The sequence below is a fragment of the Tympanuchus pallidicinctus genome, unplaced genomic scaffold, assembly GCF_026119805.1.
Source record: "Tympanuchus pallidicinctus isolate F22 unplaced genomic scaffold, pur_lepc_1.0 scaffold17, whole genome shotgun sequence".
Lineage (NCBI taxonomy): Eukaryota > Metazoa > Chordata > Aves > Galliformes > Phasianidae > Tympanuchus > Tympanuchus pallidicinctus.
The window spans coordinates 1,420,531-1,435,270 of NW_026294690.1; the positions used below are offsets into that span (position 1 = coordinate 1,420,531).

Below are 14,740 nucleotides of genomic sequence, written 5' to 3' on the forward strand. Positions count from 1 at the left end.
GAGTCTCGTGTTCAGATGGAATTCCCTCTTTTTTGTGCCCTTATTCTGACAGTGAACATGGATGAGACAGGTTTGGTTCACTCTTCATTCCCTCCCATGGGGTGTTTGTCTTCACTGGTGTGATACTCCCTGCCTCAGCTTGAATAGAGCAAAGTGCAGGGCTGCAGAGTCTTTAAACAGACTTTGACTTTAAGATATGTTAGAATTCTGCAGTATGGAGGTTATTTAGCACTGTTAAAAGTAATTCAGTAATTCATTGCCCGGAGAAGTAGTCAGGAACTAACGCAGGAACACACCAAACTTACTGTTACATGGAATGCAGGTGTCAGATACTGACATGCTTACCAGAACTGTGTTTCTCCTTAAATTTTACAGCATCAGTAAATATGATCCTGAAGGCAAGTTCATGAGGCTTTATTCCACTGGGGGTTTCTCTAACAGCTGTTCTCTCCTGTCTGCATGTGAGAGATGAGTGCCTTCATAGGCATGCCCCAGTGTCTTCTGCTCCGGGAAGCTGGGGAAGGACTTTTTATGTGGGCATGTAGCAACAGGATGAGGGGAAATGGCTTAAAACTGGAAGAGGGTAAGTGTAGACGAGATATTAGGAAGAAATCTTTACTGTCAGGGTGGTGAGACAGTGGAGCAAGTTGGCCAGCGAGTTGGGGGTGCCCCCTCCCTAGAAGCTCTCCAGGCCAGTCCAGATGGAGCTGTGAGCAACCTGGGCCATGGGAGGTGTTCCTCCCATACAGCAGGGGGTTGGAACTGCGTGATCTTAGAGGTCCCTTCCATCCCATACCACCCTATGATTCTGTGGTCTAATGGAAAGCAGTTTGTTCTGCGTGACATCCGCTACTTAAGAACCTTGTGAGCTTTTCTTATGAACCTTCATCCAACTTTATGTGTCATAGGAATATGAACTTTGTTTCACTGGGTTGAAATTCTCCTGGAGCTTGAATTTGTTTGGCTCTTGTTACTTCTAGATTTAATATTCAAGTTGAAAATAGAATAAACATATTTGTCTGATCAGTGGGACTTAACCTTGAAGGGGCAGAGGCTGCTCTCTGGGTTAAATTGAATGTTTTATGAAACTAATAGCTGAAAGTAACACTTAGGTTAAGGTTTTATTATAACTTTTGGAAAAATAATATATCACTGTATTGCAGTTTGCTTAATTTATGCATGTGCCAGCTGGGAAAATATTCTGAAGACAAAATTCTTCTCTTTAGTATTTAAAATCCCTTGCAAATTTTCCTTCCGTCTGCCACTATGGCGGCATAATGCCAGCAGGCAGCTCAGCTCCACCTGCTGCAGTCCCACTGCTGCTCCACAGAGCAGTGGAGGGAGGAGATGTGATGGAAAATGCTCCTGGATTGATGTAAGGCCAGGGATGTTCCTCACTGGTTGCCTTGTGGGCTGGGCAGACCCAGAACTGGGAGATTAATTTAGTTTATTGCCTGTTACCATCAGACCACTGCAGTGAGAAAATAAAAGCAAACTGAAAAAAGCTTTCCTTGTCTTCCCTTGTCCCTTTTTAAGGAAAGGAAACTGTTGCTAGTAGGATACATACCCTAAGAAATGCTGCTGCTTTGTTCTGCCTGCAGCTTACTTTCATCTTTTTTGATGTGGGCATAGTGCAGTTTGTGTTGTGGGCAGAACAACTCCAAACAAAGAGAAGTGGTGCTAAGGGAAAGTGAGGAGAAGCAATCTGAATTGAAAGAGTGGTACTTCTGTTGAGAGGTGGCCTTCTGTGTTTCTTGTTCAGGAGCTGGCCTTATACCTCGTGCAGAGTTCAGACTTGTGATTCTGTAATTCTGTTTCCTTATATTACTTGGGAGACCAGCAATTTCTTTAGTTCTTTCTGCCATTGAGTCCCTCTAAACTTTAGTTTTCTGGAAGAAGGAAACACGGTGAGGATGCTGACAAACTGCGTGCTGCTGATACTGAAGCAGAAATTGAGCAGAGGTGGAAGGCAGGCATGATGTGTGCAGGCTGGCCTGCTTTCAGGGGATGAACCAAGAGCAGATCTTGTAATATAAAAAGGCTTAGTAATAGCTGATTGCTGGAGCATGGCTGCTTTTCCTGTAATGGTTGTCTGTAGCAGTGAAAAGTATTGAGGTATTTTAGACATGAAGTATTTAATATGCAAAGCTAAGGCAGCTGAGGTGGTCTTCACATTGTTAGATGCCTAGAGCCCAGTTCTGCGACTTTGTCAGTGTGAGTGATCACTTCCATCTGAGAGATCCCCTGGAAACAGGCAGTGCAGCTGCTACCTGTGTCCCAAGGAGAGGAGCTCTGGTGGCATTTCTCTGTGAACTCATTTCTGCACAGGACATGCTTTTCTCAATTTGTTTCCTAAGTACTCTAGATGATGCTTGCTCTTTTTCCATTCAAAGAGGCAGAATTGTGTTTATTTGGACATCATTTTAGTTGCTCATTAATCCTTTGGAAGTTTAAATGATTTATGAACACTTATACTAGCACCAGTAAAGGAGGAAATTGCTGGAAACTGCTATTCACACGTGACAGATTGGAGTGTTGTTAAATCACAAATCACACTATTTTGAAAAAAATAAGAGCATACAATGTTTGTGATAAAATTGGGATTACTGGTGAGAGTTTCTGATGCAAGTTTTCTTTTAAGTATTTCTGTTCTGTGTTTTCTTGCGTGCTGTCTTACCGAAGTTTTATCTTTTGCAGTATGGACAAGCCTCGTGTGCTGCAGTCCTGCCGTGGCTTCTCAGTGTTCCTTTTGGACTGCAGAGCCTCCCTGTGTGCTTTGCTCCCTAGATTTTGCTTTCCATACCAGCCAGCAGTCAGGCTAGCTGGAGGAGATGAGGCATACCTGTACAGTTTGTTAGTGGACGATGGCAAGAGCATGAAGCAGTGTTTATGTCCTGAGTATTTATGAGTACGTGCATCATAAGCCAGGGGTTTTGGGGACAGAAATCCTGAATTTCACGTTTTGGGTTTTTGTTTTTTTTTAATATTAGTCATTTTTAATACTGTAACATACTTGTTACCATAGGCAGATAGCTTTTGTTGGAGTTTTACATTGTGCAAATGGAGATGGATTCTGCTTCATGACTGTTTCATTGGTACAAAAATTCCTTTTCCCCCTTTTTCCCCGTTTATTTATTTTAATTCTTGCCGCTCTGCAATGAAAGCTGTCTTGGTAACTGTCCATTTTTGGAATGGCAGTGAGTGATGCTGACAGGAGAACCTTTCTGTGTGATTCTGTTATGCGTGACTTCAGTTGGAAATACCAAAAATAAGCTAGAAAATAATACACAAACGTTAACAAGACACCAATGTCTTAGAATCTTAGCAGTATGTAGGGACCCAGGATGGTGTGTTATGGATGAGGATAACAAGTAATTTTCTCCACATCTTAAATCTAGGATGTTTGTCCAAAGCTTTTTATTGTTTTCTCATAGCCACTGAGAGCTCTCTAGTTCTTCAGCTGTGAGATGGCGCTTACTGTTCAGTAGGGCATGCAGCTGGAGCCCAGGAAATTAGCAGTTGGTTGGATGTTACCAGCAGAAGGATTCTACAGTGCTGTTGTGGTAGAAATCCGTGAGCACTTCTCAGCAGTTCTGTAGTTGGAAGAGAACATGGGGGGATTATTTTTGGTTTGTTTTGCTTGTTTTTTGCTTTGTGTTACTATTTTCTGTTGCGTTCTCTTGTGTTCAAAGCGTGTGAAAAGCTTGTTTGTGTTGTTGGCCCTTCCAGCTTTCTCCAGAAGCATATTTCAGCAGGTGAGGCACCAATCAACAAACAGCCATCTTTGGGGGAACGCAGAAAGAAGTGTTTATCTAGTGTTGTTACAATGGCAAGGTGATATTGTGGCATCGGAAGAAGATAACAAGAGCTGTCTGGATATGGATTTCTCACAAAAATGAAGCTGTTGAAGTATGATTTGGTGCTGTGTGTGGGAAGTAATCTGTAATTTTCTTCTTTTGCAGAGCTAAACTGAAGAACCACGAGTATGAAACATTAGATCAGTTGGAGGCTGACCTGAACTTAATGTTTGAAAATGCCAAGCGTTACAATGTCCCCAATTCTGCCATCTATAAGAGAGTTCTGAAAATGCAGCAGGTTATGCAGGTACCTGCAGTAGAACAATCAAAAGGATGCAACTTTTCATATGAATTTGTTTCCCTAAGTAATATTTTTCCAAACCAATTTCTAACAAGACTCATGTTTGCAGTAGTGTTTGCAGTAGTGTTTTTATTGGCTGTGATTGGCTTGTGTGTTCCATAGTGTCCTATAATGTCTAAATAGTAGTCTGAAAATTGCTTCCAAAAGTAGATGATTAGGAGGTGATGTGTGGGAATGAAGAGCAGCATGGAGTGATTCCTGCAGTATAACTGTTACCTTGGTCTCTTGGTCACTCTTGTTCCTTATCACAGCTTCTAACCTGATAAAGTTGTGAGGAAAACTGAAAAAAATGCTGTTTGTATTTCTCTCTTTCCCCTTTTTTATTTCAGTTTACAGTTAAATACAGGGAGGTGGAGGATGCTGAAGATTTCATTAGATGATCCAGCTACGTGCTGTAATCTGAAATGGCTTAGATTTCAAATTGTTCCCCTAAGAACTTTAGTGACCATTTTGTTGTCTGCAAACTCACATGAAATAGATAAATGAAATATTTTGATGGTGCATCTGCCTTTATGTGCAGAAAACACATAGCTGCATTTTATCTTGTGCATCTGATCTGGTCTTTAATATTGTTCTGAACGTGTCCAGCAATGACTTCAGTCCTTTGTCCTTTCTTCAGGCAAAGAAGAAGGAGCTTGCTCGGAGAGATGACATTGAGGATGGGGACAGCATGATTTCTTCTGCTACATCTGATACTGGAAGCTCCAAAAGGAAAAGGTGTGTGTGCTTCTGTAGTCTCCTGTAGACTTTAACATTGCTATTTTGTTTATTTATTATTTTCTTTGCTTATTCTTAGAGAACACTAGACTGTGTTCTAGCATTTGTGTAGTGATTGAATAGCTCTGAAACTTAATCTCATTAATTGTTCTAGTTAAAAACTGTTTGCTGACATTAGTTTCCTTTTGGGCTAGTTAGAAGATATCAACAGAACTGTAATAAGTGGGCACTGGAAGCACTGATGTCTCTTTGCATACATTTTCCTTCTTCCATTCTCTAAACCATTTGGGAAAATCTTGGCAGAAATGTTTGGACTGTTTCTCTGCCTCTCCTTATCTTTTGAAGGAAATTCTGACTTTCAATAACATGATTGCAAGTGTAGCAACTATGTGTGAAACTGCAGTTCAACATCCCTCTTAGATGTTCAGCCTCCCCTATTTTTAGTTCTTTCTAATGTCAAAATGACAGCAGTTATGGGGGGAGGAAGGGAATGAATAGAGTAAAGATCTACTTAAGAGCAATCAAGTGCATCGCTTACACAGAATAAAAATCTGCATGGGGAAAACATTAGCATGGATTTAGGAGGTGGTGCAACCCAGAGATGTGAGCAAAAAATAAAAGAAGCAGAAAGGTAAGGCAAACCACCACATCAAATGAAGATCAAGAAGGAAAAAATTGCAAAAATTGTCACTGTTGTGATCTTCAGTATCTGATGAACCAAGTCAAATTGTCATCAGTATTCTTGAAATTCAGTGCTTTGATCCTGTGCAAGAGAATACTGAAATGCTTAAAAGAGAGTATCTGTCAGACCTTGTCATCTAAGAGGGGTAAAAGAAGGAAAAAGTCTTCATAGGTAAGGGAGGTAATTGTATGTATTTTATGTCTAACCTAAAGTGCTTTTGATGCTGTCAGTTCAGCATTTGCTATCACATTGACTTGCTGAGAGGTAGCAAGTAAAAGAAGACTGTGAAAGCTGATGATAACAGAGGTGCAGCATGGAGGAATTGCAAGATATTGAAAGAAAATGTTAATGCACCAGGCAAAATGCGTCCTGTTGGGAAAGTAAGAGTGTTTTCTACTGATGGTGTTGTTTGAATTTCCCCTTTTACTTGTCAGATGTAAGGGCTGTCTAGACAAGGCTTTTGATGTTTCCGTTTTGTTTTTGCATCACCCACTTTTGTTAGACTAAATGGTAAATTTTGGAAGCGTGTCAAAGCGTGGATGGAATTCAAGGGCCGTGTAACTGTTCTGGTATTGTTCATCTGCTGCTGTGAACCATTAATTAGCAGCATCCAACAGTGAAGGTAGAAAGGGAGAGGGGAGTGCTTTATATAGGCAATCCATTTTGATTTTTCTGACATGTTGGAACATTACTTTTGTTAGTTATTTGCAGGCAGTGTCAGAGGCACAAAGCCATACAAGATTAGGTGTATTTCAGATGAATATCTTTGAGAAGGAGCCAGGTGATGGAAAAACTACGATGCAGTTTGGCTTGTTTTACAGTGATGTTTTATACATTCTGCAAATGTAGATGGTTTTTTTGCTGATGTCTATAGAAATAGTTGAAGTTACGTCTACCTGAATGGGTGTTTCATAGAGATTGCAATTTGAAAGATGGTTCAAAAATGCTTTGTGGAGAATGCATTTCTAAATGTGCCACGGTATCTGAGTTTAATAGTAACACTAGCTTTCTTCTTCCATCCGATTTGTTACAGACCCTGTAGTGTATGTACAGGGAGCCATGCAGGACTTGATTTATCTATTTTTCCTTCTAATAATCTTCATCCTGGTTATGCTGTCAGATTTCATGACCCAATCTTTACAGCACACATAGGATGGCTGTGGAATTTGTGGTGTTAGTATGGAGGTGTGACCACTTTTCAGGGTGGGTGTTGCAGTACTGGTAAGGTTGACTTGTGGCTCTGAGTGTGGTTGATGTGTTTTGGTAATTCAGGCCATCTTCCTCCTATGTTCTCAATATCCTTGCTATCTGTTACTGCAAAAGGTGCTGAAATACACATAGATTAATGTCTCACATCTTTGATGTTCTGTTTTCAGCAGAGGTGGTCAGGAAGGCAGTGATTGCTGTATTTTTTGAGTTCTTGGATTCACGTGTTCGCTCCTGACTGATCTGTTCTCCCTGCAGCTGGAAAGTGCTTAGAACTCCATCTGATCTTTTGTATTTTTATTTTTTAAAGCGAGTGATTTGTTTTATTCTGTAGAATGTTTCAAAACAAGGTGGAAATGGGGGGAAATAATATCCTAAAGATGGTTTCCTGTTTATTTAGCAGAATACTGATAGTGGTGCTGTTGTTATTTGCAAATCCATTTGGAAATCCAGCACGGACTTGCATTTCTACTACTCTGTCTTAAAGTTGTGCTTGTTTTCTTATTTTAGAGAATAATGTCGTTTTGATAGGAGTGCTGGAAGAGCCTTCAGCATTTATTCTTTCCCTTTTTATTCTTCTCCATGACCTAACAGTAAAAAGAACATGCGAAAGCAACGAATGAAGATCTTGTACAACGCAGTTCTGGAAGCTCGGGAGTCGGGCACAGGCAGACGGCTCTGCGACCTGTTTATGGTTAAGCCATCCAAAAAGGACTATCCAGATTACTATAAAATTATCTTAGAGCCAATGGACTTGAAAATGATAGAGCACAACATCCGTAATGATAAGTATGTAGGGGAAGAAGCCATGATTGACGACATGAAGCTCATGTTCCGAAATGCAAGGCATTATAATGAGGAAGGCTCCCAGGTACTGTTTTGATTCTGCAGTCACACTTAACCTTATTTGCAGATACGTAGTTGGATTTTTTTAGCTTTGACTATTAGCTCCAGTATTTATGGTAATTGTTTACTTAGATAGAACGGAAATGTGACTTTCTTTCTCCTTGAGTTTTCAATTCTGATTTGCTATGTAATTGTATAAATATGAAGAGAAGCATGCTCCCTTAATTATTTAACTATGAAGATTGCACTTACTTCCTGTTCACTTGGCTTATTGCTTCACTACAAAGAACTGTCAGCTGAGTATCTCCTGTATGTTAATAATAACTCTGAGCTGGTTATTGAATTTTAATTATTTATCACATTAAGGTATTTGCACTGTGGAGGGTCACCAGCACTTGTTCAGGAGCTCAGAACCTCTGAAAAGGCATCTATTAGTTGAAAGAAAAACAAGGTCATTATCATGGAAGTAGAGAATGTGGAAGATCAGACTAGAGGAATGGACTTGTTAGCATAGCAGAAGTAATCTGAGATGAATATGCTTTTCACTTATGAATATATCTTAATGGACAGCTAAAAGAGGGGTATAAGGTGATGTTGGGCAGAAAGGGGCATAGACGGTCATGAGAATGCTTGGGAGCTAAAAGTGTTTTTCTAGGTGAGCAAGCTTGATGTTGCAGAACAGAGTGACAGTAAGAAAACTCTGGTTATGCTAATGGAAAACATGATCAGATGACATACAGAAACAGTTGCCTGCGCTGGACTTGGATTTGGAGACCCAGGAGGGCTGTTGCAGGCATTTCTTCTATAATGGAGCTGCGTTAGTTGGAGAGATAGTTGTTGAACAGAATGATTTGATAGGGAAGTTGATAAGGCAACCTTGTTTTCTAATCTGGAAAAGAAAGTTTAATTGGCTAATTTATCAAACTTTTATATCTCACTGATTTATGCTTATCAATTCTGCTTACCTTCATATATGTGCTGAGTGTGTATAATTGAGAAATAATGCTTTCTTTTCAACCACATAGTTGATTTTGCCTTCATTTTTTTCAAAATAGCATCTAAATGTCTCAAGAGGACTAGTACTAAACTTGTCCTTAAGGTCTGGATTTGGCTAAATCTCAGCACCCTGAGACAGCAGGAATTACTGCCATAAAGTTAATCACCTTATGCTAGAGTGCGTCAGGAAAGTTCTTCTTACTGTGTGAGGCAAACACAGTAAACCTGCTTTTGTGTTTGTTTTGTTTTTGATGACTGATCAATAGGTATATAATGATGCCCATATGCTGGAAAAGATCCTCAAAGAAAAAAGGAAAGAACTGGGACCACTGCCTGAAGATGATGATGTTGCATCCCCTAAACTAAAGCTAAGTAAGACAACGTTATCAGTTGCTGTGCTTCCACTGAACACTTGCCCAATCCAGGAATACAGACTGGCAGACTCATCCTTTTGAAATGGGAGATGTTGTCTGTGTTTTTACACTGTCAGGCAAAGCATGATTTTATTTTCAAAATGATGATGCCAGCTGTGGTTTTTATACATGCATGTTAGTTTTTATATGTGCTGTTGCATATTGCAATTTCTAAGAAAAGTAACAGAATGAAGGAGGAAAAGTTTAGAGCTGCTGGATTGATGTGGCATGTGGCGTATTATCCAAATGTTAGATGACCCACTGTGTACTCAGAAACACCTCTGTAATGTGTGCTTACAAGTAAGATGCTTCACAAACTGAGTCAACCATAGTTTCCCTGGTCAGATATCTGGGATTTCCACAGAATGATGAAGGAAATTTGACATCTAATTGGAGAATATTGAAAACACAGAAGCAAAGTTTGTGACAGTGTCCATTCTTGGGGCTGTTGCCCGTAAAAACTAATTTGCTACTACTCAGATCTGCTTAGAAGTTAGCTGAGAAGATTTACATTGCACAGAAAGATTTAAAGAGAGTAACTGTGAGAAGGTGCAGAATCACAGAATGGCCAGGGTTGGAAGGGACCTCAAGGATCATGAAGCTCCAACCCCCTGCCACACGCAGGGCCACCAACCTCCCCATTTCATACCAGCCCAGGCTGCTCAGGGCCCCATTCAGCCTGGCCTTGAACACCTCCAGGGAGGAGGCATCCACAACCTCTCTGGGCAGCTGTTCCAGCACCTCACCACTCTCATAGGAAAGAACTTCCCTCTGACATCCAACCTAAGTCCTTCTTGGGCACTGTTGAAAACAGAAATGTGCACCTCTTTGCTACACTACAGTTAGTAGGGAATTCACAGGCAGGTACTATGCAGCACAGTAGTGGAGATTTTGAATATGTCAAGAAGCTCCTCTGACTGGTAACCCAAGGAGGTGCATTATTTTACCTTAGAAATTCTAATTTGGCATAAACCTGTGATAGAAGGATCTGGTAATGTTTCTGATTTATGCTTAATTTTGGCACTAGTGAAAACCTGGGTTTTTAATGGACATGGAGGAAAAATACATTAGGAGCTAATAAGGCCAAATTGAATGTAAAGCAACTTAGTAAAAGTGAGATAAGGTGAGGAAAAAATTATTTTCCATGCCGAAGGCTGAAGAGACCTTTGCCTGCTGGGCCTTAAAGCAATGTATGCTTCAGAGTTTACTAAAAGTAGCATTAAAAAAAATGCCATGCAATTATTAGAAATAAGAAAAGAAGCTGCAACTTGGCTTAGGCTCAGTGGTTTCTTTGCTTGTACTGTAAATGCTTCTTCACTGGGCATTTCTCTAACAGAAAGGCGTGGACAAAGAAGTACTGATGCTCATTTTTGTAATGGTTTTTTTCTTCTTCTATTTACACAGGTAGAAAAAGTGGCATTTCCCCCAAAAAATCGAAATACATGACCCCGATGCAGCAGAAATTGAACGAGGTGTATGAGGCAGTTAAGAATTACACGGACAAACGGGGCAGGCGGCTGAGCGCCATCTTCTTGCGGCTGCCGTCTCGGTCTGAGCTGCCCGACTACTACATAACCATTAAGAAGCCGGTTGACATGGAGAAGATCAGAAGTCACATGATGGCCAATAAATACCAGGATATCGATTCCATGGTAGAAGACTTTGTGATGATGTTCAACAACGCTTGCACCTACAATGAGCCAGAATCTTTGATTTACAAAGATGCCCTGGTCCTGCATAAAGTTTTGCTTGAAACTCGAAGAGAGATAGAAGGAGATGAGGATTCTCATGTGCCCAATGTGACTTTGCTAATTCAGGAACTTATCCATAACCTTTTTGTATCTGTTATGAGCCACCAGGATGATGAGGGCAGATGCTACAGTGATTCCCTAGCTGAGATTCCTGCTGTTGATCCCAACTTCCCAAATAAACCTCCTCTGACTTTTGACATTATCCGAAAAAACGTTGAAAATAATCGCTATAGACGACTGGATTTGTTCCAGGAGAACATGTTTGAGGTACTGGAGAGGGCAAGGAGAATGAACAGGTGAGCAAAACCACATTTTGCAGATATCTGTTGTCATACAGCGTGTTTTGTTGGGTAGGGAGACTCAAGTTTTTATTTTTAGTGTTTGCTTTTCTTGGAGTGAGCGCTCAGAAATTTTACTTCGTTCATGTCTTCAAAGGAATGTAAGTTTTCTTTTATAAACAAGGAAATATTTAGGCTTCTGCTATAATTTTGATGCTAATGCTCTAAAGATTAACCTTATGAAAACCACATTTGTTCCAAAGCTGTGAGCCCTTTAAAACGTCCAGCAGTGTTTAACTTGAATTAGGAAAGACATCTTTGTTAATATTGCTATTACTCCTTAAGTTCCCAGAAGTAATGCTTGAAAATGAACAGACTGGCAGGGGCCACTGGCAAGTAATTTTAGTCTCAAGCAGTTGGTTTTCATTTTTCTGTTATTTTAGAACTTGTGTATAAAAAAATACTGCTTTTAGATAAACTGTAAAACAAACTGACATCATACTAGCAGATGGAGCACGACTTGCCAGTGTCTGTGGTGCCACCTGTTATGAGTAAGCACAGAAATCTGTTAGTAAAGTGAAGCGTTAGCATGCATCACCCATCCCGTCAGTATGAGGCAGTTTGCCCAATATGATTTTGATTACAGTTTGTCATTATTTCCTTGGAAGCAGTCTCTTCTGTTTTGTTCCTTTGCTTTGCTTGCTTATTTGGGTGTTGCTTTTTGTTTCGTTTTTACCGTATCAACCTGAGTTACATTGAATGATCTTGTCTTCTTTTTACTTTCACATTCTTTTTCAAAGAAGTCAGCAGTGCTTTACGCTGCAAATTCTCTCTCGAGTTTGTCAGAGTTCCACCTTGAGGTGGATCATGAGATGCTTCTCTAAGTTGATATCTGTGTGGCGGTCGAGCAATCTGGTGGTGGTGATTGCTCTAATCTGCCTTTTTCTTCACCTTCACTGAGATTTTTAAGTTTTGCAACTGGAAAACCTGCAGTAAGTTTCAAAAAAGGCAAAGGCCATCTTCATCTGAATACCTCTGCAGATAAGAACGACCTGTAACTGTTCAGTTGTGTTTGACTGGAAACTGTTCACTTTGGCCACTGACAGTCAATCACCGTTTCATTTTCCAGGAGATGTAAACATACCCCTTTGTAACCTTCTTCATTGTAAAAATACCTTTTCTTTCCTTATGATGAACTCTGTAGCTCAAATACAATGTAATCTGCTACTCAAATTTGAAAAGTAGCACAGGTTAAGCTTAATTTGCTGAACTTTCATTTTGTAAATTCTTTCAAATAAAGGGTAGGTGACAAGCAAGGCTTCGCCTCCTAGGCTTACACTTTCCGTTTTAAGCTAGTAGCCAAATTAGATACTGAAATAATCTGTGGTGGGGGTAATTTTACAGACAGGCTACAGAAGTGCATAGATATGATGTAAAAGAGCATTATTTTTTTGAAGAGGAGTTTTATTGCAAAGTATGGAGGTCCACAGGGGTGTGTGTGTGTTTAGGATCCTGTTTGACTGCACAAAGTTATGTTTCTGCCATGTTATATTGTACCTGCTTTTGTACAGGACGGATTCAGAGATTTATGAGGATGCAGTTGAACTTCAGCAGTTCTTCATTAAAATTCGAGATGAACTCTGTAAAAATGGAGAGATTCTTCTGTCGCCTGCTCTCAGTTATACCACCAAGCACCTTCACAACGATGTAGAAAAAGAGAAGAAGGAAAAGCTACCCAAAGAAATAGAGGAGGATAAACTCAAAAGAGAGGAGGAGAAAAGAGGTAGCTATTTTCATTGGTATTAAATGTACTGAGAATATACCTATGTGTATCGTGTGTGCTCTGCTGTTGCTGCAGCTTCACTTACTGAAGGTTATATTTTAAGGTGATGAGAGATTTATTTTATTTTGATCCTTATCAGCTGGGTCCACATGGCTTTGAAACAGAGAGAAATGTAGACACTAACCCTAAGTAAACTCTTCAATAGAACACACGAGGAAACAGTAGTCTAACTCCAGTTATATTACAAAATAAAATAATTGGGTAGGTTTTATTGTAGCTGGTAATAAACTTAGCAATGACTGTACCAATGGACCTTTGAGTCATTAACTTTTTGGTAAATATAATTTTCCTTGATATGCTGAAGGTGTTATCTCTGATCATACTTTCTTGTTACTAATGAGATGACATCAAAGTAAGCCTCTTGCATTTCTTATTTGGCTGCTGTGGGTATGAAGAGGAAAAAAGCTTTCAGCTTTCATGGGGCAAGATACCTACTGTGAAGATCTTTTGTTTCACGTTTCCTGCACATATAATGGCTGGTGGAGCATGTCACATGAGGACTCAGCACAGCTCTCTACCTGTTCTGTTCCACAGATTTGAGCAGGGCTGTTAGTTCCTTGTCCTTCAGTTGTCTTTCTGACAGTTTGCCTTCCTGTGTGGCACTAAGGTCAGCAGCAGTAAAGCTGGTTGCTCCAACTAACTCAGTACCGTAAGGGAACAGCAGCTGTTAATACCCTTTTTTGGTCTTCCACTGAGAATTAAAAAAACCCAAAGAAAGCAATACATGCCTTTCTGAAGGCTTTTGAGGTCAGTCTTGTCAGCGTTTATCTTTCCTCACCTGAAGGACTCAGTAAAACTCAGGTGGTTCCGTTTACTCAGTTATCTTAGAATATCCAAATCTGAAAAGGACCCACGAGGATCATCAAGTGCAGCTCCAGCCTCTGCACAGCACCACCTGAAATCCAAATCCTATGTCTGAGAGCAGTGTCCAAATGCTTCTTGAGCTCTGGCGGCTTGGGGTTGTGACCACTGCCCTGGGCAGCCCAGCAACCCCTGGTGCTGAACCCCAACGCTCCCCTGACACAGCAGCTCTGTGCTGTTCCCTCACCAGAGAGCAGAGCTCAATGCCTGCTCAACACTACACTCGTAGCCAACAAGCATTACCAGTTTGTGGTCATTCACCTGCTTGCAGCCATCTGCTTTTCTTCACATTTACTTGCTCTTGCATACGTGTTATGGTCAACAATACTGACAAAAATACTGTTTTATAAGTAATTCTATTCATTACAATTTTAAAATAATTCACTGAACAAAACTTATTTGATTCAATACAGGAAACATAATTCCTAAATGATGAAGAAGTTGGTAGCTTGATGTTAGAGTCCCTCTCTTGTTCTGTAGGACACACTTTTATTGCTCTTTGTGAGTTATTCAGCACCAAGCAAAGGTGCAAGTGTTCACATCAGAAATCATGGCTAACATGTAAATGTAGAATTAGCAATGTTTGTTTTCCACCTGTTCTTGAAAACAGAAGCTGAAAAGAGTGAAGACTCCTCTGGCTCAGCTGGGCTGTCATGCTTGCATCGGACCTACAGCCAGGATTGCAGCTTCAAGAACAGCATGTACCACGTAGGAGACTACGTCTATGTGGAGCCTGCTGAAGCCAACTTGCAACCTCACATAGTCTGTATTGAGAGGCTATGGGAAGATTCTGCTGGTAAGGGTGCTTTTCATACAGAAAGACAATACAGTGAAGCTTATTACTGTTTCCATCTTCAAATTTGAGCCTTTTTTGTGTTAACTATTGGATTTGCAGAAATGCGTGGACTGCTGAGTATTTTTTCTTGTTTCTGAGTTGCTCTGTCCCAAAATAATTATGAATAGAAAGTTCTTGGATCAACACATGCTTT

General features: G+C 40.3%; 1 protein-coding gene across 15 annotated transcripts in view; it reads left to right on the forward strand.

Moving 5' to 3' along the window:
- The window catches only part of PBRM1 (polybromo 1), a 61,128-nt gene that overhangs the window by 21,470 nt on the left and 24,918 nt on the right, over positions 1 to 14,740 (forward strand). For 13 of the 15 annotated variants that reach the window (XM_052678380.1, XM_052678382.1, XM_052678373.1 and 10 more), the window contains 7 exons: positions 3,963 to 4,104; positions 4,778 to 4,875; positions 7,358 to 7,634; positions 8,872 to 8,977; positions 10,423 to 11,065; positions 12,619 to 12,830; positions 14,362 to 14,547. In XM_052678380.1, coding sequence (XP_052534340.1) covers positions 3,963 to 4,104; positions 4,778 to 4,875; positions 7,358 to 7,634; positions 8,872 to 8,977; positions 10,423 to 11,065; positions 12,619 to 12,830; positions 14,362 to 14,547 — 1,664 coding nt within the window. Of the gene's footprint in view, positions 1 to 3,962; positions 4,106 to 4,777; positions 4,876 to 7,357; positions 7,635 to 8,871; positions 8,978 to 10,422; positions 11,066 to 12,618; positions 12,831 to 14,361; positions 14,548 to 14,740 lie in introns of those variants that run through there. The other 2 variants (XM_052678384.1, XM_052678385.1) reach the window with 1 other exon arrangement.